The sequence below is a fragment of the Pteropus medius genome, unplaced genomic scaffold (genome assembly GCF_902729225.1).
Source record: "Pteropus medius unplaced genomic scaffold, Ma_sr-lr_union100, whole genome shotgun sequence".
NCBI lineage: Eukaryota > Metazoa > Chordata > Mammalia > Chiroptera > Pteropodidae > Pteropus > Pteropus medius.
The window spans coordinates 2734-28378 of NW_024346733.1; the positions used below are offsets into that span (position 1 = coordinate 2734).

Below are 25645 nucleotides of genomic sequence, written 5' to 3' on the forward strand. Positions count from 1 at the left end.
TTTTGTTTATTTCCACTCTAACTTTAATTATCTCTTTCCTTTGTTTATTTTGGGTTTTGCTTGTTCTTTTTTTCTCATTTCTTTAGGTGTAAAGTTAGATCGCTTATTTGGGATTTTTACCATATCTTGAGCTAAGTCTCTATGGCTATGAACTTTCCCTCTTAGAACTGTTCTTGCTGCATCCCATAAATTTGGGGTATTTAAAAAGTAACTAGTAAAATAAAAAGCTTGAGCTCGTTATGAGTGAAGAATGTATCTTTATTACATAGTTCAAATCCAATGATTAATATAAAAATGATAAAATAAAATTAAACCATGTATACCAAAAGTCTTAAAATTAATAGTTTGGTTTCAACATTATTTCCAAAGCAGTAGGGAAAAAGAACTAAAAATCAGAAATTTCAAAACACTTAATCTTGGTCTACACTCCAGTATTTATTCTAAGTCTTTCATTACAGTGTAAATGATTTCATTAAAATTTAAGTTTAAAAACTCTATATTGTCCTTAGAAGATGTACTTTTTTCAATGTTAAGCTTCCCCATTTTTCATCTTTGTAGATGAAAAGATAATTAAAGTTGATGAGGTGGCTTACGAATCTAACCCCTCTCAGCAACTTTTAAGTTTTAGCCTTCAGTTTTACTGCAACCTAAGAAGTTAAGAGAACGTCAGTGTTGCTTTTTAATTCCCAAGTTTAACTTATATAAATAATAACTCCAAATGAAATAAAATTGTGTATTTGAGTGAAGACCCCTATATAGTTTCTAACAATAACCAAAGTTATATAGACAAATGGAAACTTTCATCCTAAAAATTCTAGTGACTATACCTGTCACAGATTCCTGTTGTAAATTTTATCTTGGCCACGAGTCCAATTTAGAAATAGGGTATACATAGTGTAAGAAAGTCCCCATCATGGTCCATAATTTGCTGTAAAACTTAAACCAAAAATTTCACAAAAATTTTCTTACAGTCACAATAGCTGATGCAACTCTGCACAGACTACTCATGTGACAATAATATTAAAAGTAACTGAAAATATTTTTAGCAAAGAAATGCATGCAATTCTGATGGCACACTCAGACAGGCACATTTTTAAAAGAGGCATCATGCAATACAGAGTACAAACGAAAGCTTCAAAAATGTATGTTATGTATGAGGAGCACCAAAACATTCAAGAAACATGTTTAATTTACCCTCTCTTCCTGATGAGAAGAAATTAGTACACGTAGATGCCAGCTACTGCAACGCCAACAACTACAAGAAAACCAAGAAACAAATGATGTGTAACTCTAAAAACTAATACCAAAATTCAAAATATAGCAGAAGAAATTAATGGTTACAATTCAGTAGTCAGAAAATGTAATTTAATTTAAGTACATATATATTTATATTCCATCTGGATTCTTCGCCAAGGGCAAGACTCTGAACTCACTCAAACAGTCCACAGTAAATCAGAGAAGAGTCCTAATGGCTTAACTTCGAAAGTTACACAAAGAATATTTGAGATGCAAACTCATCTGACTAATCATCTCAAAAAACGTGTATTATTTAAGATTTGTCACAGAGAGGACATATAGAATAAAATATATTCAATTGTCAATACAAGGTAGATTATCACTTAAGATGTCGGGTGTTTCTAGATGGGTTTACTAAATTTCAAGCTACAAAACTGTAGAGACTGAAAATCAGCTAAAAAATAATGTACTCCTTCATAGTAATATTTTACTTTAAGTGATATACAAGTTTGGGACACTTATAATAAGAATAGTTTGGGGCACTTACAGTAAGAACAATCACAGCAGTGAGTCCTCCATCTGGGAAAAAATAAAAGCAGTTTGATATAATTGAGCATATATGAGTCTCCAGATAGCAGTTACATTTTAAATTTGACCAGATCATGTATAAATTATAGCAAAGAAAATGTTTCTCAATCCAGTTTAGTAACACTGTTAGTGCATCTAGGTAATTTTGATCATAGAACCTTTCTAATCTGATTCCAGGCTTAGGGTCCAACATTATTTTGTGCTATAGTTTCCGCACTAGGTTATTTAGTGAAGGTTATTAATAGAACAATTAGAATTCATTCATTAGAGGAAAGTCATTTTGAAAACATATTATCCCATTATAGTTGGTTTAGTCCAGTATTCAGTCTATATTTCTTATGATTTATAGAAATTTAATGTATCCTTTTCTCACCAAAAGTGGGTCTGTGGAATGTCATAATGAAGTTCTCTTAATCTATCGCCCAGGTGCAATCTTCACATACAATATTTATCTTATTATCAATACCTCCTTATCTCTCTATCCAAAGAAAATTAAGACATAGTCTTAATTATGAAGGAAATTCTAAGCATGTATATGAAACACTGGGACACATGGATGAAAACTATGCATAGAAACTTAAACATGCATTTTTGAGTGTCTAAGGAGCAATAAATAATACTAGCAAATCTTAATTCTTAGAAATGTTGGTTAGTTTTACCTCTACTTCTAAGTGGCCATTATTTTTATGAAATTTTTATATGGCAAAGCATATAGTGTCATGTTTACCTCTTCAGAAAAAAATTATCAAGTGTTTAATGTCTTAAGACGACACTCGATTAACTGGCACAATACAGTTTAACCACAGTGTTCAGAAGGAAAACATAAAAAGCCTAAGGCACATTTTATAAAAAGATTACCTTACTAGTCTAATGTAAATAAAATACATATTTTTCATTTACTCATCAAGAAATCTTATATTTCATTTAACTGTACAGCTATACTTTATCATTTTCTTAATATATATTGGGTGAACCTTGTGAGTCTACATGAAGTGTGCTATAACAGCATGTTTTAGAAAAACAATAATCTCACTTGCAGTATTTTAAGGCCTACATATACAAGGTATGAATAACAAGAAAATTTACCTACAAATTGCTATCACAAAATTATCACATGGAAAGGAAGTTATGTTTTATATATTTTAACCTACATATAAACACAATATTTGATAAAGTTACCTCACCATACTAGGAATTCTAATTTGGAGCATCTCTTGAAAACTGTATTATCTATGTGTCTACACATACAACTGGTTACATTTGTCATAGTATCTAAACTATTTATAAGTCCAAATGTCAATTACCACCCATTTGGGATAGATTGTTTCTACTCTAAGTACAGGTAATTTAAATATGATATTTCCATGTAGAACTCTAAGATCTTATAATGCCGGGTTATTAATAACCAAAATAATACCTAAATCCTTAACATCATTAGCTTGTGATTCATCACTGGAAGTGACATTCTCTGGAAAAAAGAAAAAATGAAAATAATTAAAAAGAAGTAGAAAATAATAAAGCTTAAAGACTTCTGAATTCATAGGTTTTGATGTCTTTTGCCTTTGTACAAAACCCCTTATAATTTCATTTTCCTTATATAAATTATATTAATGTTTCTTATTAAAAGTAGTATAAAATATTATAAATTTAAATTCAATGTTATCAGCATTTTTTTTCCTGTCCAATAACATTTCTTATAACAATAGTCTGTGATACAGCAACCAAATTTTTCATTAGTGTATTGCCAAAATTAGCTGTGGATTCAATGTGATTCTACGTAAAATTAAAAATACAGGAAGGCTTAAGAAACAATTTAGAAGTTTATCTGCAATAGAAAGAAGTTTCAACGTAATAAATTCTATTTATGAAAAATCAATAGCTAACATTATACTCAATGGTGAAAGACAAAGATTTCCCTTAAAATCAGTAACAGGAACAAGATAGGATGTCTGTGTTTGTCACTTCTGTTCAACGTAATATTAGAAGTTTCAGTTAGAGCAATTAGCCAAGAAAAAATATAAAAAGCACTTAAATTATGAAGGAAGGAATAAAACTATCTGTTCCAAATGACATGATCTTTTAAGTAGAAAAATCTACAGTTTACACACAGAGATGCATGTGCGCATGCACATATATATATATAGAGAGAGAGAGAGAGAAACACATACCTGTTAGAACTAATATATAGATTTAACAAAGTTGCAGACTACAAATCAGTTCCATTTCTATTAACTGACAATGAGTAATCAAAAAAAAATAGAAAAATAATTTAATTTACAGTAGCATCGAAAAGAACAAGATATTTAGGAATAAACTTATCCAAGGAGGTAAAAGACTCCGACACTGGGAACTACAAAACATTGCTGAAATAAATTGAAGATGACATAAATGGAAAGATATCCTATGTTCATGAATTGGAAGACTTAATATTGTTAGGATGTTAAAACTATACAAAACAATCTACTACACGTTAAATGCCACCCCTATCACCATCATGAATATGCATTTTGCAGTAGTAGAACAATGTAATATATTATTCATATAGAATCTCAAGGGACTAGGGCTTGAGATTCTATATGAATAATATGTTAGATTTTTAGCCAAGACAGTCTTGAAAATGAAGAGCAAAGTTGAGAGAACTCACACTTCTGGACTTCAAAACATACTCAAAATCTGCAATAATTACAACAATGTGGCACTGGCATAAAGACAACACACAGACCACTGGAATAAAATACAGTGCCCAGAAACAAACAAACAAACAAACAAACAAATATTCAGATGATTGTGTACAAGGGTGCTAAAAACATTTAAGTGGGAAAGGACAGTCTTTTCAAAAAATAGTTCTTGTAAAGCTGGATATGCACATACAAAATAAACTTTGATCCTTACCTTATGCCATATACAAAAATTAAGTCAAAATGGATTCAAGAATTAAATATAAGAACTAAAAGACGAATCTCTTAGAAAACAAAGATTCATGATGGATCTTGCAATGATTTCTTGGATTTGATATCAAAAGCGCAATTAACAAAAGAAGAAAAAACATAAATTGGACTTAATCAAAATTAAAAACTTTTGTTTACCAATGGATACTATCAGTAGAGTGAAAAGTCAATCCACAGAATGGGAAAACATATGCACATTGTCTATCTAATAAGGGATTACTATCCAAAATATATAATGAACCTCGGAAATAACAACAAAAAGAACCCCAATTTAAAAATAGGCAAAGAACTTAAGTGATATTTCTCTGAAAAAGATACATAAAAGACCAACATGCATATGAAAAGATGATCAGTCACTAGTCATGAGAATGAAATGAAAGTAACAATGAGCTAACACTTCATATATATTAGGATGCCTGTTATCGAAATATAGAAAATGACAAGCATTGGGAAAGAGGTGGAGAAATTGGAAGCTTTGTACATCACTGGTAGGAATGTAAAATGGTGCAGGTGTCACTGAAGACAGTATGGCTGTTCTTCAAAAAAAAAAAAAAAAACCACACACAGAATTACACATAACTCAGCAATTCTACTCTTAGGTATATATTCTCCAAAACTGAAAACAGTGACTCAAATAGTTACTCAAATGCCAGTATTCAGAGAAGCATATTCGGCATATCCAGAAGTTGGAAACAACCCGAGTGTCTATCAAAAGATGAATAGATAAAGGAAATGTATATTCAAAAAATGAAATATTATTCAGCCATAAAAGAAAATAAAGTTCTGATATATGCCACATGTTGGATAAACCTTGAAGACATTATGCTGAGTAAAATAAGCCAGGAGATATTCTATTTCTATGAGATATCAAATTCACAGTTAGAAAATTGAATAGCGGACAGGCGAAAAAACACGGTGGAGTGAGAGATGTCTCCAGATCTCTCCCCTTGAAACAACAATAAGCTGAACATCTAAAACTTAACAAAAAACACCGAAACTGCACACCAGCACATCTGAGTGTGGGATCTGTGCATAAAAGCTACTACAGGTCAGAACCCTGGGTGTTGGGTGGTGGCCTGGAAGATAACCTCAACAAATATAAGAGGGTTGAAATCATACCAACCATATTCTCTGATCATAATGCTTTGAAACAAGATATCAACTACAGAAAGAAATCAGGAAGAAACACAAATACATGGAGATTAAACAACATGCTATTGAAGAATAAATGGGTCAGAAAGAAATGAAAAGATCAAGAGATACATACAAATGAATGATAATGATAGTACAACATATCAAAACTTTTGGGACATGGCAAAAGCAGTCATAACAGGAAAATTCATATGATTACAGGCCTATCTCCAAAAACAAAAGTGAGCCCAAATAAATAACCTAACGCTTCATCTTAAAAAAGTAGAAAAAGAAGAACAAATGAAGCCTAAAGTCAGCAGAAGAAAAGTAATCATCAAAATTAAAGCAAAAATAAATGGAATCGAAAACAATAACAACAAAAAACAATAGAAAAATAAATGCAACACAAAGAGCTGGTTCTTTGAGAAGATTAATAAAATTGACAAACCCCTGGCTAGATTCACTAAAGAAAAAAGAGAAAACACAAATAAAATCAGGGATGAAAGAGGGGAAATTACGACTGATATTGCAGAAATACAAAGGATCATGCAAGAATACTATGAAAAACTATATCACACCAAATAAAATAACCTAGAAGAAATGGACCAGTACTTAGAAAAATACAACCTTCCTAGACTGAATCGAGAACTGGAAAATCTAAATAGATGGATCAGCAGTATGGAAGTTGAAACAATCATCAAAAACGTATCAAAAAGTAAAAGTCCAGGAACAGATGGCTTCACCAGTGAATTTTAGCACATTCAAAAAAGATATAGTACCTATTCTCCTCAAACTATTAGAAAAAATCGAAGAGGAGGTACTATTTCCTCAACACATTTTATGAGGCCAATATCACTCTGAGACCAAAACCTTGTAAAGATAACACAAATAAAGAAAACTAGAGACCAATATCTCTCATGAACGCAGATGCGGAAATTCTAAATAAGACACTAGCGAACCGAATACAGCAACATATTAAAAAGATTATACGCCACGATCAAGTAGGCTTCAACCCAGAGGCACAGGGATGGTTCAACATATGCAAATCGGTTAATATGATACACCACATAAACAAATTAAAAAAGAAGAATCATATGATCATATCAATAGATGCAAAAAAGGCTTCAACAAGATACAGCATCCATTTATGATCAAAACACTTAACAAAATTGTTATAGAAGGAAAGTAGCTTAACATAATAAAGGCCATATATGACAAGCCCTGAGCCAACATTATACTTAATGGTGAAAAACTAAAAAATTTCCCTCTCAGATCAGGAACAAGGCAAGGCTGTCCACTATCGCTACTGTTACTCAATATAACATTGGAGTTCCTAGCGAGTGCAATCGGGCAAGAGAAAGATTTAAAAGGCATCCAAATAGGAAACGAAGAAGTCAAACTGTCACTACTTGCGGATGACATGATTCTGTATATAGAAATCCCTAAAGGCTCCACAAGAACACTGCTAGAAACAATAAGCAAATACAGTAGAGTTTCTGGATACAAAATCAATGTTCAAAAATCCTTACCTTTCCTATACTCTAATAATGAAGCATCAGAAAAAGAAGCGAAAAAATAATTCCATTTGCAATTGCAACAAAAAGAATAAAATACCTAGGAGTAAATTTTATAAAACATTCGAAGGACCTATATAATGAAAACTACAATATCCTGTTAAAAGAAATCAAAGAGATACAAAGAAATGGAAAAATATTCTATATTCTTGGATTGGAAGAATCAACATAGTTAAAATGACTTTATTACCTAAAGCATTATACAGATTTAATGCAATCCCCATCAAAACCCTATTGGCATTTTTTAAAGAAATAGAACCAGAAATCATCAGATTTGTATGCAAGCACAAAAGGCCCCAAATTGCCAAAGCCATCCTGAGAAAAAAGAACGAGCCTGGAGTCATCACTCTGCTTGACTTCAAATTATACTACAAAGTGGTAGTAATCAAAATGGCATAGTATTGGCAGCAAAACAGATACACTGACCAGTGGGACAGAATCGAGAGTGCAGAAGTAAACCTATATTTATATGGGCAAATAATTTTTGACAAAAAAGCCAAAAACATACAGTGGAGAAAGAAAAGCCTCTTCAATAAATGGTGCTGGGAAAACTGGAAAGCCACCTGCAAAAGAATGAAACTAGACTGTTGTCTTTCACCACACACCAAAATTAACTCAAAATGGATTAAGGACCTGAGTATAAGACCTGAAACAATAAAATGCATCGAAGAAAACATAGGAACTAAACTCAAGGACCTTGGACTTAAAGAGGATTTTATGAATTTGACCTCAAAAGCAAGGCAAGTAAAAGCTAAAATAAATGAATGGGGGTATATCAAATTAAAAAGCTTTTGCTCAGCAAAAAAAATGGTCAACAAGGTAAAGAGAGAACCATCTGAATGGGGAAATATATTTGCAAGCAACACCTCTGATAAGGGCCTAATATCCAAAATATACAAAGAACTCATACAACTCAATAACAACAAAAAAACCCAAATGATCCAATCAAAAAATGGGAAGTGGATCTGAACAGACACTTCTCCCCAGAGGACATACAATTGGCTAACAAGTATTTGAAAAGATGCTCAACATCACTAGCTATTAGGGAAATGTAAATCAAAACTACAATGAGATACCATTCCATACCTGTTAGAATAGCTATAATCAACAGGTCAAGTAATAACAAATGTCAGGGAGGATGCGGAGAAAAAGGAACCCTCATACACTGCTGGTGGGTACAGCCACTATGGGAAACAGCATGTGGATTCCTCAAAAAACTGAGAATTAATCTAACATATGATCCAGCAATCGCTCTACTGGATATTTACCCCCAAAGACTTGAAAACCGATATCCAAAAAGATATTTGCACACCAATGTTCATAGCAGCATTATTCACAGTGGCCAGGATATGGAATTAACCGAAGTTTCCTATAATAGATGATTGGATAAGAAGCTGTGGTGCATATATACAATGGAATATTACTCAGCCATAAAAAGAGATGAAATATTGCCATTTGCAACAACATGGATGGACCTTGAAATAATTGTACTAAGTGAAATAAGCTGGACAGAAAAAGTTGAAAACCATATACATCACTTTATGTTAGATATAAACCTAAAACCAGTAAATGTACAGGACAGAAAAACAGAGACTTGTGGACATGGACTATAGACTACTGGTTACCAGAGGGTACAGGGAAGGTGGAGAGGGGAGGTAGATGGGGGAAATAATTTAAATCATTTCTTCAAGTAAAAAAATAAATTAATTAAAATAAATAAATAAATAAATAAAATAAAAAACAGGAGCCATGGACCTTCCTCTTCAGTAATATTAACTGGAGCGATGGTGTCAATCATGTCAGCTTCCTATATGTCAGGCACTGTAGTGCATCTCATTTTACCTACCTATCACCCAGTGAAGAAGGCATTAAGTCATTTTACATAAAGTAAACACATGTAAGTTTTACTTAACCTGCCAAATTTACATACCTCTTTCTATCTGTGGACTGTGGCAAATCATTTTAGAATCACTAGTATAACAACCAGAATGACTGTATATATGTCCTTTTCCCTTTTATTACTAAATAAGATGAATGACTGCAAATCAACGACATTCAATGAACTCTTTAGAAAATCATTTAAGCAATTTTGAAAAATAAAGCAGGAAGTTAGTAAACCTGCCAGACGGGATATTGTAGGTTTTGTTCTGGGAGAATGGAAATTATTTAAGCAATTTTGAAAAATAAAGCAGGAAGTTAGTAAACCTGACAGACGGGATATTGTAGGTTTTGTTTGGGGAGAATGGAAAATGTAAAATAAAATCACGTAGACTTATCTACCATTTAGTTAATATTTTCACTTAGATGAAATTATGCCTTTCATTCTTCACTTATTTAGGTAAAAAATCCTATGCTTTAATTTATTGGAAAATGGCTACTCTAAATTTTTAAACGTAAAAATGCCAACCAGAAATTTATACACCTATGTGATATACATGACATACCAAGACCGTATGAAAAAATACAAAATAACAGCAGAGTTGTTTCTAAATTACATGCCATACATTTTTCATGGAAATAAATATAAGACAGAGTTAATTGCTAAAACTGCTGGTATTCAATTATTTTATACATTGATATTTAATATCAAAGAAATAAAATCTAATAAAGAAGGAAAGGGACACCTGTTGTTTCTTTAGTACATTCTGGCATCTCAGGCTCCCATACACTGTTAGCACCACAGAAAATTGTGTTGTTGCCTTTAAGGTGAGAACCCTGGTTGCATTCAAATGCGACCTCGTCTTTATAGTAATATTTTCTTCCAAATCCTGACACCAGTCTTCCATTTTCGACTACTGGATCTTGACATTTGACCACTGAAAAGTAGAGAAATTCCAGAATTAATAAAAAGCTGCTATGACATAGGCCACTAGTGCAAAGTAGTAATATCCACTTGGAACCAAGGGAGAAGGGATAGAAGGATGTTGACTTTTTTTTCTTAAAAAAGACTATTTGTGCAATTTAAATCCACGTATGGATTTAGAGAAATCTAATAACCTGTTTCCACCTAGAATAGATAGTCATTACAATTTATTGTTTTCCTACATTCCCCCCGCCCACCCCCCTTTGAGAAAGGTCTGAATACCAGATAACAATTCCAGGGAAGCTGAATAGCAAGTTTTGAACATTTTAGATCTAGGGATTATTATTATTTTTTTTTCATTTCATGTTGACAATGATTACAGTTTCCTGCATTTTATAAAGCAGGAAAGACTCTTTTGAGAAGGTAATACATGAACTCAAATGTAGAAGTTGGAAAAAAGCTAGCCAGGCAAAGATTTGGAAAAAGAAAGTCCTCAGGTAGCAACAACATGCATGAACTGCGATGTTCAAGAAATAGAAAGGCCAGTGGAGTTAGGGCCATGTTTTCGAAACTTTTGGGTTATAACCTAGATCTCAAACACCATATTTTACATTGTAAGCTAGTATATAATCCCAAAGGCCTCAGATAAATTAAAAATTAATATTTAGAGTTCATTTTACTACACTCTGGTATTTCCCATTCTACTCTACTTCTCAAGAAGTAAAATGCTGGCCATGCCCTTCTAGAATGATTACAGGATCCAGTAATGTGTTTGGCAGAATTTGGAAAAAGCACAAAGAACACTGGGCTGGGATGTGAGTGCAGGAGAACCTCTCATGAGATTAAATCTGAGCAATAGAAAAGGGCCCATAATGTATAGCCTTTTAAACCAGAAGAGTGCTCTTCCTCGTTGCCTGTGATGTGAATTTCCATCAGGTATCTCTTTCCCTTCACTCTGAAAAACTTCCTTTAGCAATTCTTGTTGTGCAGGTTGGGTAGTGACAAATTTTATTACTTTAACCTCAAAATGGTTTTATTTCACCTTCAGTTCTGAAAGATTTCCCTTGACAGAGATTTCTAGGTTATATGTTTTATTCTCTTTCAGGACTTTAGCTAATATTATTGTCTTCTAGTTTCCGCAGTACTTCCACAGTTCCTTAAGAGAAGTGAGAAGTCATTACACTTAGGGTGAGGGGGGTGGGTCAATGTAATTTTTTTTTTTCTCTTCTCTCACCGGCTTCTTTTACTTTAATTTTTAATTTCAATACTTTCACTACGATGTATGTAGTTTAGTGAGGATTTCTTTGTAAAATTTTAAAAATTTATCCTCCTTGTGTCACTGAATTTCCTGGACTTGTGGGGTTGTTGTTCTGGTTCAATTGTGGTAAATTTCTGGCCAATTTTTATTCAAATAATTGTCTAGACTGTCGTTTCCCCACTCCTTTTGTAACTCCAATAATATGTATGTTTGACTGCTTGCTACTCTTCCCCAGGTTCGTAACTCTCTCTCTCTTATTTTAATATTTCTTTCAAATCATGTTGGATTCTACTGTTCAGAAGTTAGGTTTGCTGATTTTTCATGTTGTTGTAAATGCTGGTAGCCACGTTAATGATTTTAAGTTAGTCTTTTACTGGCTATAATTTACATACAGTAATATTCATCCTTTTAAGTGTACAGCTGTATGAGGTTTCATAAATGTAAACGCTACTATGGAATTACTACCAAATAGACATAGGAAAGTTTCATTACTTCTAACATTTCTTCATGCCACTTGGGGCAAACAGGAAATGGGTTAATTTATTTTAGTGTTTAGTTGTTTTTACCATTGAAATCTTGCACATTTATTGTTAGATTTATTGGCAAATATTTAATGTAGTTTGGAGCGCCTGTAAACAGTACTTTAAAATTTTAAATTTCTATCCATGTGTCACAAATGCCGGTATTTCATCTTTTTTATGGTTGAGTATATGAAACTGAAAGCAACAAACAAGACAAACAAACAAAAACCCATAGACTCAGACAAGATTTTAGTGTTTACCAGAGGGGAAGGTTGGACAGTGGAGTTAGATAAGAGTAAAGGGTGTCCAATATATGGTGACAGAAGGAGATTTGACTTTGGGTGGTGAATACACAATGCAATTAATATACGTACGATATATTATTGAATTGTACATGTGAAACCTATATAATTTTATTAACTAATGTTACCCCAATAAATTTAAAAATGCTAAAAAATTATCAATCCACAATAAAAAATGTAAATTTCTAATGATTTATTGCTAGTGTATAGACATAACATTGTTTTCTGTATGTTGAGCTAGTGTAGTGCAACCCTGTAAAATTCAGTCCTTCAAATTTTCCACATAGACAATCATGTCGTAAGTAAACAAAATCTATTTAATTTCTTCCTTTCCAAAATGTATGGCTATTTCTGTATCTTGCCTTATTGTACTAAACAGAACCTTAAATATGATGATGAATAAAGGGGTAAGAGTAGATACACTTGTCTTGCTCCTACCTCAGTCAAAAATAAATTGGTCTTTTACCACTAAGTATAATGTTAGCTGTGAGATTCTTGTAGGTGCCTTTTATCAGGTTAAAATAGTTAGGTCTTCTCTATTTCTCATTTGTTGATAAATTTCGCCACAAAAAATGATCAATTCTGTCAAATGCTTTTATTGCATAAGGCAAATTATACTGATTAACTTTGATTTTAAACAACCTTATGTTCATGGAATAAATTCTACTTGATTATGATGTAGTCTTAATTTTACATATGACAAGATTTAATCTGTTAATATTTTATTAAGAATATTCTGTTATATGTTCATAATGGATATTGCTTTAATTTTCCTGCAATGTTTTGTCTGGTTTTGGTATTGAGGCAATGCTGTCCTCACGAGATGAGGTGAAAAGTATTCCTTCCTCTTGCATTTTCTTGAAGAGTTTGTGTAGAGCTGCTATTATTTACTCCTTAAGTATTTGGTAAATTCTCAGTGACAACACGGGCCTGCTTTTCTCTTTCTGAGAAGATTTAAGTGTCAAACTTACTGGCATAATGTTGTACATGTTATTCCCATATTATCTTTTAAATGTCTTTAGGATATTTAGTGACTCCTCTTTCTCATTATTGATATTGGCAATCTGTATCATCTATTTTCTTATTGGACTGGGTATAGATTTATTAAACTCCAAGAACGAGCTATTGGTTTCATCGATTCTACTTTTTTATTTAAATTTCACTGATTTCTATCTTTATTATTTTCTTCTGTTTCCTCATTCAGGGTTTATATTTGCTCTTTTTCTTTAGTTTCTAAAAGTGGAAGCTGAGATTATCGATCTGAGACTTTCCTCTTTCTCTAATGTAAGTATTTCGTGCTATAAATATCCTTCTAAACAATGTTTCTGCTGTCTCTCCAAAACCTGTATATGTTGATATAGCATGTTCATTTTTCTTCAGTTCAAAACACTTTCAAATTTCTTCTGTGACTTCTTTATTAATGGGTCAGTTAAAAGTGTCTTGCATAATTTTTAAATATTTGGGGATTTTACAGATATCTTTGATTTGAGTTCTACATTCATCTCATTGTGAAAATTCTGTACTGTAAAGAATTTCAATTTTTTAAATTAAAAAATTATCTTATTGTCTATAATATGATAGTAAAGATTGTTCTATATACACCTGAAAAGAAAAAATATTTTGCAGTTGTTCAGTGGTTTCTTTCCTTCAAGTGTCAAATACCCTCCAGTGTGTCCTTGGTTCTGGTCACACTCTCATGCCATAAACATTGTTTTTAAAGTACAGACATATCTCAGAGATATTTGCAGATTTGTTCCAGCCTATAGCAATAAGTGAATATCAAAATACAGTAAGTCACAATTGTTTTGCTGGTGAGGGTCTTGCCTTCAATTTGTAAAAAATGCAACATCTGTGAAACACAATAAAGCAAAGCGCAATTGATCAAGGCATGCCTGTATGTTTTGTTTAGAGTTTTTCAATCTTATTTATTGGTGAGAGGGGTGGCTGGTCTTTTATAATTTACTGTACCACTCCATAACTGTCATGCTACTTGTGTTAAGAGATAAAAACTTTCTTATTTTTAAGCCAATGTTTGTGCTTTTTATGCTTTCAAGCAAAAAAAAAATAATAATAATAATAATTACTATATGTATAGTAATTAACAATGTATAAACAAGAATGCTAAGAACCTGTGGGTGGAGAGGTGGGTGACTCTATAATTAGAACTATTTTTGATATTATTTGACTCATATTAAATTAAATGAGAAACTAATTTAACGGGAGAAGCAAGCATATATGGGTGTCTTGTTTACTTGTTAATAAAAGTATTTACAAAGTATTTCCAGGCTACTTTAAAACGAGAATGAAAGAGTGGAAATAATATTACCTTTACACTCAGGAGGGTCACTACTCCATAGTCCGCGACAAGTAAGTTTGCTCTCTCCAACAAGTGAATATTTATCTTGTCCCATTGAAGGATTACAGCTATAAGTTACTACTTCATTATAGTCAAAGATAGGCTTGTCACTATTGGTGTATTTTCCATTTGCTATATTTGGAGGTGCTCGACATATAATTTCTTAAAAAGAAAAAAAAAAAAGAAGACATGAAAGGCAAATGAAACAGTGGAAACTAAGACAGCATTAGTAATGTCTTGTGAACTGCCTTTAATACGTTCCCTGACGTATTTCTACAAAGTAGTTGTGAATCCAGTATACATTTAGAAGAAAGTTTCTAATATATTATCTCAATTCAAATCATTAATGGAGAAATGAACTTTTAGAAGAAATCTCCTTTTCTTAAATACCTATATAAGTTTCCTATATAAAATACTTGTATTTATCTGCAAGGCCTTTTAAGTCTGTTAAGACTTCTTCTCATGATAAGAGATGCTGACAATTTAATAAGACATTACGCTTATGTTTAAAAACACACCTCAGTGTTGAGAAATGTTTTATAATTTATAAATATGTCATTCCTAAATCGATGGTCACAGTAATACCAAGATGTTATTGTCTTTTTCACTTTCATTCTTGAGTTTACAGTGAATTTTTCCAATGGCTTCAAATTGTTTGATAATGTAACAAAATGAATCCAGAAGTCTTCCTTAAAGCCAGATATTGAAGAGACTGAGAAATATATAAAACAAAGCCATAATTCTCACTGTTTGTTTTGGAAATATTTTATTTTTATGAAAAAAAAACTTGCATTTGTTGGCATGTATTGAGCTTACGGTTCTTACAAATGGATTGATAAATAATTATTTTAAAACATCTCTGTTTTAATTCCAATATAAGGAATATTATTAGACCTAATCCAATTGCAGGAAAGCTCTGTGGGCTCTTTACAATTTAAAAGTGTAAAGAGGTCCCCAAGCCAAAACGTTTGAGAACTGCTGCTCTAAATTTTAAAGAGAGAATACTTACTTTCACACTCTGGGGGATTATCACTCCAATCTACATTACTTCCAGAAAGTTCACAATATAGAATTTTTGTCCCACGTAGGATAAAACTAAAGGAAAAAATAAAGGATTACTGTGTTCTTATCTGTTACAAAAAGAATATAATGAAGAAAGCATCTATATGGATGTTTTTCTGCACTACTGTAGTTTCATGGAGAAGTTTCGTATACAACATATATTGAATGTACTAACAAAACCTGCTATATAATCAAATAAACAGATTTTGCATTTGCACACACATTGTCCTAGAAGAAAACATCTAAATAAATCTGTCACCCTTGTCACTCAGGTATTTGCTATCTCTGGCAATCACATCACACATTTACTTCTTTGCCTTTCCCGGTGCCATTCTACGCAGTATGGACAACAGCTGAGTAGAAAGATGAGGCCTTAGAGTTCACCTAACTGGTTTCCAGTTCCATCTCCAGCTGGACTGACTTGTTTTTTCAGCTTGGACAAGTTTTTAGTGTTTCTGTGGAACATGGTGAATGCTAGACAAGTTTTAGTGTTTTATTAATATTTTTCAGAATATCCTCCTAAGAGTAGCTCAGGAAAACTACTTGATGAAATCTCTGATGATTTACATTCACAGTACTCTCTTCTCCTCTGGACTCTCATTGCAATGATCATGAATAAATCTATTTCTTTGGTACTTCTCATTTACTACTTTCCTTTAACAGCTCTCAGTATATATTGTGCTTCTCAATAAGACTACGACTTTTTGAGGAGAGTCTATGTCTTAAAAGAATTTTTGGTACTCAGTGTGTGTAACAAACTCTCTCTCTATAATTATTGACTGGATATTTTCACTTATTAAACTACAAAATAATCAGTGAAACTGCCTATGATTGCTTCCAGCTGACTTCTCTCCAAGGCTATACCATAATGAATTAGGAGAGGAATCTGTGATGATGGATGGCAGGATAGGAAACAACAAGAATGTGTCTTTTGACCTAGACAACAATTGTAGTGCTAGAATCTCTCTGATGTAACTGTTTTGGAACTCTGCAGCCTGCTGAAGACTTGCAACTTCCAGGAACAGACTTGGATGGGTAGATTGTACTAATTTTGGTCAGTTTCAGCTCTTAGCGCAGTGGCAGCCACCAAGTACACTCCTAAAGCAAGCAGCCACTGTGTATGTCTTCCTGTAGCAGCTTATAATCAGCCCTAGGGAATAAGGTGGGCAAAAAGGACTTTGTCCTCCAAATATCACAGATCCATGCTCTTATCATTGATCGCTGATTCTGATCACAGAGAAGCAGACAAAGAGTTGGGCAGCCATTGCTGTTTCATGTTTCCATACTCCTGTAAGTCTCATCTTTGCTGACTGAGGTGTCTTCCAGGGGAATTAAAGAACCAGCAACTATTGTTCTCTCATTGATTTTTCCCTTTTGAGAGCCATACATTAAGAACTGGGACATTCAAAAACAAATATATATGTGAAATAAATTAGAGAGTGACTGCAAATGCCCAGAGGAAGGCTCAGAAAAGATCTGAGAAGACTTTCAGTTACATATCAGGCTGATTCTTAGCACAGAGACAGTCTTCAACAATAGAAAAAGAAAAACAAAAAACCCATAAAACAATAAACACTAGTAAAGGTGAAAACCTGATTTCCAGAATTACCTCATTATTAGATTCAAATGTCCAGTTCAACAAAAACTCATGAAGCATACAAAGCCACAGGAAAGTATGGCCGATTAATGAAAAAAAAGGAATCAACAAAAATTACCCCTGAAAAAGAACTGAGGGAATATATACTAGACAAAGACTTTAAAATAGTCATTGAAACTGTGTGTACATAGTTTGCAAGCACTCTTGGTGGCAAACCTGCAATTTCTGATTCCACAGTCTTTGTTTTCTTCATGAGTCTGTTGAGCAACAGATGCAGAGCTGCAAATCTTTGTGATTACCCTGACAGGCAAGACTATCACTATCGAGGTTGAATCTAGTGACATCACTGAGAATGTCAAAGCCTAAATCTAGACAAGGAGGGTATCCCTCCTGACCAACAGCATCTGATGTTTCTGTGCAAACATCTGGAGAAGGTCCACACTCTGTCAGACTTCAACTCCCAGAAATAATCCACCATGCACTTGGCACCTCGCCCATGGAGTGACATCAATGAGCCTTTCCTCCACCAGATCCCCAGGAATACATCCGCCACAAGATGTGCCACAAGTGTTTTGCTTGCTGCATCCCTTGTCAACAGCTGTAGGAAGACATGCAACCACATCAACAATCTGCGACTCAGAGGAAGGTAAAAAGAGGCCTTTCCACCGGCCACTCCATTGTCTGTAGAAATGCCAACTGCAGAAGCCTAATAGCCCGGGGGTTTCAATAATATTAGAAAAAAAATACAAACTGTCTTAAGGATGCTCAAAACACTAAAAGAAATGTAAAAAGTTAAGAAATCAATGTGTAAGCAGTGCCAAGAAGAGAATTCACGGCTATAAACACTTCAAATAAAAAATGGAAGATCTGAAATCAAGAACCTAACTTTACAACTGAAAGAATTAGAAAAAGAAGAAATAACCCAAAAACAGTAGAGGAAAGTAAATAATAAAGATGAGAGCAGATATAAAAAAATTGAGAAGAGAAAAATAGAGGAAATCAATAAAACTAAAAGTAGGTTTTTCGAAAAGATCAACTAAATTGACGAAACTGTAGCAAGAAGGACTAAGAAAAAGACTCAAATTACTAAAGTAACAAATAATAGTAAAAAGTAAAGTAAAAAATAATTCTACAGAAATACAAAATTTTATGATGACTATGAACAATATTATGCCAACAGTTGGATAACTTATTTAAAGTAGGAAATTTTCTAGAAACACAGAACTGACGAAGACTAAATGAAAAAAAAAAAAAGGAGATCTGAGTAGACCTATAACTGGTAAGAAGATTGAATCAGTAATCAAACATCTCCTAATAAAGAGAAGTCCTGGACCTGATGGTTTTACTGGTAAAAAGTACCAAACATTTAAACGGAATCTAAAACCAATCCTTCTCAGTCTTTTCCAAATAACTGCAGAGGAATGAAGCCTTCTGAACTTATCTTTGAGACCAGCATCACCATGACACCAAAGTCAGAGAAAGATACTACAAGAAACGAAAGCTACAGACTAATATCCCTTATGAACCTTGATGTAAAACTCCACAAAAATACTTGCAAACAGAATTCAGCAGGATTATACACCATGGTAAAATAGATTTATTCCTAGAGTGCAAGGGTAAATCAACATATAAAAATCAATCAATGTAGTAGGCAACAAGAACAGAATGAAGACCAAAAGAAACCCCACACGATTATCTCAATTGATGAAGAAAAAGAATTTGACAAAATCCAACACTCTTTAGTAATGAAAATACTCAATAAACTAAGGAAACTACCTTAAGATAGGAAACACCATGCATGAAAAACCCACAGCAAACAGCATACTCAATGGTCAAAAACTGAAAGCTTTTCCTCTAAGATCAGGTGCAATGAAAGATGCCCACTTTTACCACTTGTATGCAACAAAGTACTGGTTCTAGCTAGAGCAATTAGACAAGAAATAGAAATAAGGGCATCCAAATTTGTTAGGAAGAATTAAATATGTAAAAAATTAAGGATTACACACTAACACACACACACACACACACACACACACCTGATAGAATAAATGAATTCAGTAAAGTAGCAGGATACAAAGTTAATATAAAAATCAGTTGCTTTTTTATATCGTTTTACATTTACCTTCCAAATGCACATTTGTCATAAATTCCCAATATCCTGAATATATAGTATGAAAAGAGTTTTATAAGATAAAGGCTAGTATTAAGTGCTCAGTACCTCTTTTTGAGATGCTTCACTCCTTTGTAGCACTCTCAAAAATAAGGTTTTCCAACTGTGAGACTTGATCAATAAATATTAAGGCCCAGGCTAACCAGGTCTATTTTTTGTCTGCTAACACCTGACAAAGTTACCTCATGTAAGAATATCTTTGGCAATTCCACCTTGCATTTCTATAAGCCCTTTATCAACTCTGAGAGTTGGCCATTTTAAACAGGGTGCACTTTGTTGTTAAGGATAAAGTCATCATGACTACTACATTTTTAATGCTAATGATAGGCTTATTATTACATATAGCAAGTATTATACAATTTTGCTTTCCTGCAATTTAAATTTCTTCTATTTCATTATACACCTTTTCAGTCTCCATAGAAAGTCGAAGAGTTGATTAGCTACAAGTAAAGCTGTCACAGAGAAAGCAAAGAACCAAAATTATAGGAATCTGTAAGAAGAGAAGCAAAACAAATATTAAATTAGTAATATTTACCTTCTTCCTAAGCAGCAACTTACTTACCCCTCATTGCAAACATAGTGAGCCTGTGAACCAAACTGAAAAGTTCTGTTTACATAGATTATTTGGCCATTTAGGGGTTCTTCTAGCTGTGGACATGATTTTTCTAAAAGAAAAATGTCAAGTTTTTTGTGTTATAATTTCAAAACAGATTTAGATCAAAATCAAAATTCTACATTATTCTTCTGAATTCATGGAAATATTGTCTTTCTTTCATGATAAAAAGCTCAAACTTAAGATTCACATTTGCTCTGAAGACCAATTGCCAAGAATAAGACTCGGGCTGACATTGCTATTTAAAATCTACATTCTCATGAGAATACCTTCATCACAACAGTGAAATATGCAGTTTAAAATGTGTGAAGATCTAGAGCAATAAAAAGAAAAGTTTTATTTACTTACTTGTACAAGCCTCCTGGAGAGTTGTCCATGTGTTATCAGGCTGACAAACAGCAGTTGTGGTAACATAAGACAGAATGGGCTGGTACCCAAGGCGACATTGATATTCTATTTTGTCCCCAGATACATAAAGATTTTTAGGAAGACTGCTGAGCATCATAGATTCGAATCTCGGTGGGTCATCACAGGCATCTGTACCTAACAGAATGAGAATATGAAAATAACACTATTTGATCTTCTTCATCAGCTAGGGACTATGGGCAGTATCAGGTGGGAAGTACAGAATAAATGGAAAGGTTGTTGCAAGATTATAAATGACTGTTTCCTGCTTTTATACAAGTGGTGGTAATAGTGGAGGATGTTCTGTGCTTGCTTTAAATAACATACTGGTTTGTTGGGGAATGAGGTGAATTCTCACTCCAGTAAAATAAAGAGATAGCAGCAATGTTTTTGGTTTTAAAATTTATTTAAAGCATGCATCCTTCCCCATTTTTTCTCAATTCCTTTCACACTTACCTCTCCCCGAAGAAGACTTCTATACTACATAGCACTCTGGCCAGATTACTCTTCCACAGTTTGAGACACAAACTGATGATGAATTGTCACTTCTGGCTCAGTCTTCTCTAGAAGGCAAGCTCCTCGAGGCCAGGGATCACATGCCTTCTTTTTCTACTACACTCTGTACCCAGAGAGTGCTCAAAGAATGCTATGGTAAGAGGTGATCACTACAGAAGCATTGTAGATTTCAAAAGTCCAAATAAATATGGACTAAAATTGTTCAAAATATAAGACTTCATTTCATATGTTTCATATCAGCAACCTGAGCATTTTATAAGAGAATAGATGCCACTTAAACATCAAATTTTATAACTTTGACATTATTTTAAATATAATTTAATCTTCTTCGCTGATCAATGGACTATACGTGACTTCAGAAGTTCCCTCAGGTGGCTGTGGGCTATGTATCGAGTACATCTCTTTAGTAAAGCTACTATACTGCAGTACTTTTAGAATTTTTTACTTCTGGGTGTTTTATTTTTTTGGTAGTTTTTCCCTCTAGAATAGTGTCACTTCCACCTTAGTAATTCCTTTCCTTTAATTATCTGTGGGCTTGACAACCTAACAAATCTGTTAGAACTATTCTGTAAAATAATGTCATAGAGACACATCAAGTAAAGTACTTGAGGGCTGAAAGAATGCAGAGGCTCTCTTACAAGGTTAAGAATGTAGGAAGAAACAAGATAGATCCATTTTGATCCCTGTGATACCTTCCTGTCTTACTCCCTGGATTGTTCTTACTTCAAATTGAGAACTCTCACAAGTGAAATTTTACTCTTATTTCATATTGTATTCTAGATGCTGAAATTCTCTCTATATACACAGTTCAATATTTAATTTTCATCCTGTTGTGATATTCATCTGTTGGACTAATATTTTCAACATTTCCACTGTGCTGACCTTGATATCTGAATGCTCCTCAATCAACTGTCCAAAATAAAGCAAAACCAAAAAGCCAACCCAAAGCCCTAGTAATTAAAAGCATTGCTTAAAACGAGGATTGGTATAGAAGTGAGATTTATTAATAACATTACATTTACTGAGTATCCTGAGCCAGACATTTTCCCTTTCAACAGGAAAACAAACATGAGTTAGAAATGCAACATATTTCTGTTTAGATATAAATGGGTAGCATCATTCTAGAATTTCCTGAAACCATGAAGAAAGAAATCCAGTAACAGCAAGTCCATGATTAAATTATACAAGTATCCTTTATTTTATGCATTTTGTCTCAATAAATGTCTTGAAAGCATATAAAGAAGATAGGATTCCTAATATGAGTCTCATATGCAGTGCTCTGAAGGAAAAAAGAAAAGTCAACTGGCTCGTTTAATCCATTCAACTAATTTGAAGCATTTCTTCCCATTAACATGCACCATTAAAGTCATGATTACAGCAAAGTGCAGAGTTTATCATTTGTTTTGGCAACCAATTGATTACACTAAAATAATTGAGTCCAATATCGCACTTTTTCTTTTTCTTTTGCACCTTATTTAAAAAACTGTTTTTTAATTTTTCAATTACAGTTGACATATGATATCATATTAGTTTCAGGTGTATGACACAGTGATTATATCTTCATGTAACTTATGAAGTGATAACCCCGATAAATCTAGTACTCATCTGGCACCATACATAGTTTCTACAATACTACTGACTATATTCTCAATACTATACTCTACATCCCCATGACTATTATGTTAACTACCACTTTTTATCTCTTAAATTATCTCCCCTTCAACCAGCCCCGCAAGCCTCCACCAAAACTGGCAACCATCGAAATGCTCTCTGTACCTTTGAGTTTGTTTCTGTTTTGATTGTTCATTTACTCTGTTTTCTAGATTCCACGTATAAGTGAAATCACATAACATTGGTCTTTTTCTGTCTGACTTACTTCACTCAGCACAATACCTTCTAGGTACATCTATGTTGTCGCAGATGGATCGATTTAATTCTTTTTTTACGACTGAGCAGTATTTCATTGTATATTTGCATCTCCTCTTCTATCTGTTTATTTATTGATGGATGTGAAGGTTGCCTCAATATCTTGGCTATTATAAATAATGCTGCAATGAACATATGAATGCACATGTCCATTTGATGTACTGCTTTGGGTTTTTTGAATAAATACTCAGAAGTGGGATTACTGGGTTCTTCTTTGTCTCTTATAATAGCCTTTGTTTGAAGATCTATTTTCTCTGGTATTAGTATTGCCACCCCAGCTTTTTTTTGTTTCCATTTTAATGAAATAGTTTCCCCGTCCCTTTAATTTCAGTCTGTGTGTCTGTTTTGATCCCAAGTAAGTCTCTTGTAGGCCGTATATGTAAGCGTCTTTTTTTCTTATCTATTTAGCCACCCTATCTTTTGATTGAAGCACCTAACCCATTTACATTTAAAGTAATTATTGATAGATATTTAGTTATTGCCACTTTATTATTGATTTTTTAAAATCCGTTTTCCTTTTTTCTTTTTTTCTTGAAGAAGCCCTCCAACATTTCCTATAATACTGGTTTGGTGATGATGAACTCCATTAGCTTTCTGTGTCTAGAAAGCATTTTCTGTCCTTTGATTCTAAATGATAGCACTGCTGGGTAGAGTCATCTTGATTGTAGATTCTTCCTTTTCATCACTTTGAATATTTCATGCCAACTATTTCTGGCCTGCAAAGTTTCTGTTGAGAAATCAGCTGACAGTCTTATAGGCACTCCTTTGTAGGTAACTGAATGGTAATTGACTGGAAGCAGCTTGGGCCAGTAAATTTTTTGGAGTGGGATCCTAGGGAATCACCAAGGTGAGGTGAATGGTGTTAGGTTGATGAAGACTCAGGTATGGCATCTGCCTGAGCATGCACACTGGATGGAGGGAAGGCTCAACACAGGAACAATGGCTTCTGCCAGCACTTCTGTCTGGGAAGAAGGTGTCTCTCCTCTGTCCTTGCCTGTAGCCAGACAATTTAATTTGTCCTCGTATTTCCCTGGCACCTTTTGAGCTGCTGCCCCAGAGCTGGAGCTCAGAGTGAGTGAGCCCATCAGTGAGTGAGTCTGCATGTGGGCCCTTTACGAGAAACACCTGGCACTACAGCCATCCTCCTCATTCAGCCACAATCTACCCCAAAAGATGTTAGGACTTCTCCTCACGGCACTGGAACTTGAGCTGGGGAGGCTGGTGTGGGGCTGGGACTCCTCGATCCTCGGGGTAGACAGCTTAGAAATCCCTCTTGATTTTTAATCACCATTCATGGGTACAGGATCAGCATGATCTGTTTCTCTGCCCCTCCTACAAATCTCGAGGTGGCTTCTTCTGTATGTCGTTGGTTATAGAACTTCTTTTCAACTATACTTCAGGCAATTCTCAATGATGGCTGTTCTGTAATTTAATTGTAATTTTGATGTGGCCATGAGTGGAAATAAGTACAATAGTTATGTACTCTGCCATCTTGACTGGAACTCCAAGACTTTTTAAGAAGCAAATTTCTTCCTGTGCTCAGAACACTGAATTTTTTTTTTTTTTCATATACGGAGGTTCAAAATAAACATTCCCCAGATCCAGAAAAATTAACTTAGTTTTTCCTAGATAGTTTAAAGATAATTATATTAGCAATGATATATTTTAATAATAGATGACATCAAGTAATGAGATAGACTGCGTTCTGAAAAGTCCCCCAAATTCCAGGTGAATTATAGGAAAGTGAAATAGTTTTCTGCTATGAATCAAGAGAACTGTTCACGTTCTCTTCACTTGCCAAAGTTGTGTAAGCCCTCTGCACTTGCAAAAATAAAAATTTTGACACTAGTTACACATCACGGCCCAGAATGGTGCCTGCAGAAAATCATGGTCTCTGACCAAAACTGGAACCTCAATAAAAGCTGACTGTCCTGCTCCTTCTCCCACTGTATATACAACCTGTTTTAAAACTTTCTTTGCTTCCCAAAATGCAGATTCTGGCACATATACCTGTCAGTTTTATTTTTTGCTTCCCACTCATTTCTAGGCCTACAAAAATCACTAAATTGCTTTTGAATTAATTAAGTAGCCTCTTTCTTTTTCAATGAATCCTAACACTTTTTTTTCCTCAGTAATTTTAGTTACCTCTCTTTAAAATCTGTGGCTATTACTCACTCTCTCTTCAGTCCTTTCTGCCTGAAAAGCTCTCTCTCCTTGGTTTTCAGGACAGCATCACCATCCTGGGTTTCAGCTTGTCCTCTGGATGCTCTTCCTTCTCCGCCTGAGTGGATAATGTGATGTTCCTACTGAGTGGTTCCAAGAACTCTTATTTCACTCTCAGGATCCCCTGGGTATCCGGGTAGATATACTCCTATGACTTCACTACCTCTGAGAAGAGCTGCCTCTCAAATCTCTCTCCATCACAGACGTCTAGCTGGGGTGCCAAGAATGTATATTCAATTGCCGCCCCAAGCGTCATGCTAACTCAGATAACAAAATAAAGCCAGAGTGTGCTCTTTTGATTCTTCACACTCAGACATGCCTAGCAAACTAGTTAATTTTTTTCCACAACTGAAACACCTTTTCTATCCTTGTAGTTGCATCGTTTACTTCTAATTAGAGCCAGTATCATTTATCTG

General features: G+C 33.8%; 1 protein-coding gene and 1 long non-coding RNA gene across 3 annotated transcripts in view; one reads left to right on the top strand and one right to left on the bottom strand.

Moving 5' to 3' along the window:
- Window positions 1–240: 240 nt before the first annotated feature.
- The window catches only part of LOC120613807 (membrane cofactor protein-like), a 42247-nt gene continuing 16842 nt past the window's right edge, over window positions 241–25645 (bottom strand). Inside the window, exons 2-9 of one of the 2 annotated variants that reach the window (XM_039876460.1) lie at window positions 20508–20696; window positions 20109–20211; window positions 15727–15812; window positions 14688–14879; window positions 10102–10293; window positions 3242–3292; window positions 1784–1815; window positions 241–1255 (exon numbers count right to left, since the gene is read on the bottom strand). In XM_039876460.1, coding sequence (XP_039732394.1) covers window positions 1238–1255; window positions 1784–1815; window positions 3242–3292; window positions 10102–10293; window positions 14688–14879; window positions 15727–15812; window positions 20109–20211; window positions 20508–20664 — 831 coding nt within the window. In that variant the 5' untranslated portion in view covers window positions 20665–20696 and the 3' untranslated portion in view covers window positions 241–1237. Of the gene's footprint in view, window positions 1256–1783; window positions 1816–3241; window positions 3293–10101; window positions 10294–14687; window positions 14880–15726; window positions 15813–20108; window positions 20212–20503; window positions 20697–25645 lie in introns of those variants that run through there. The other variant, XM_039876461.1, reaches the window with a different exon arrangement.
- On the top strand, window positions 12512–25543 carry LOC120613809 (uncharacterized). The gene is made up of 2 exons (XR_005655771.1): window positions 12512–13645; window positions 25232–25543. It is a non-coding gene; the product is annotated as an uncharacterized LOC120613809 (long non-coding RNA).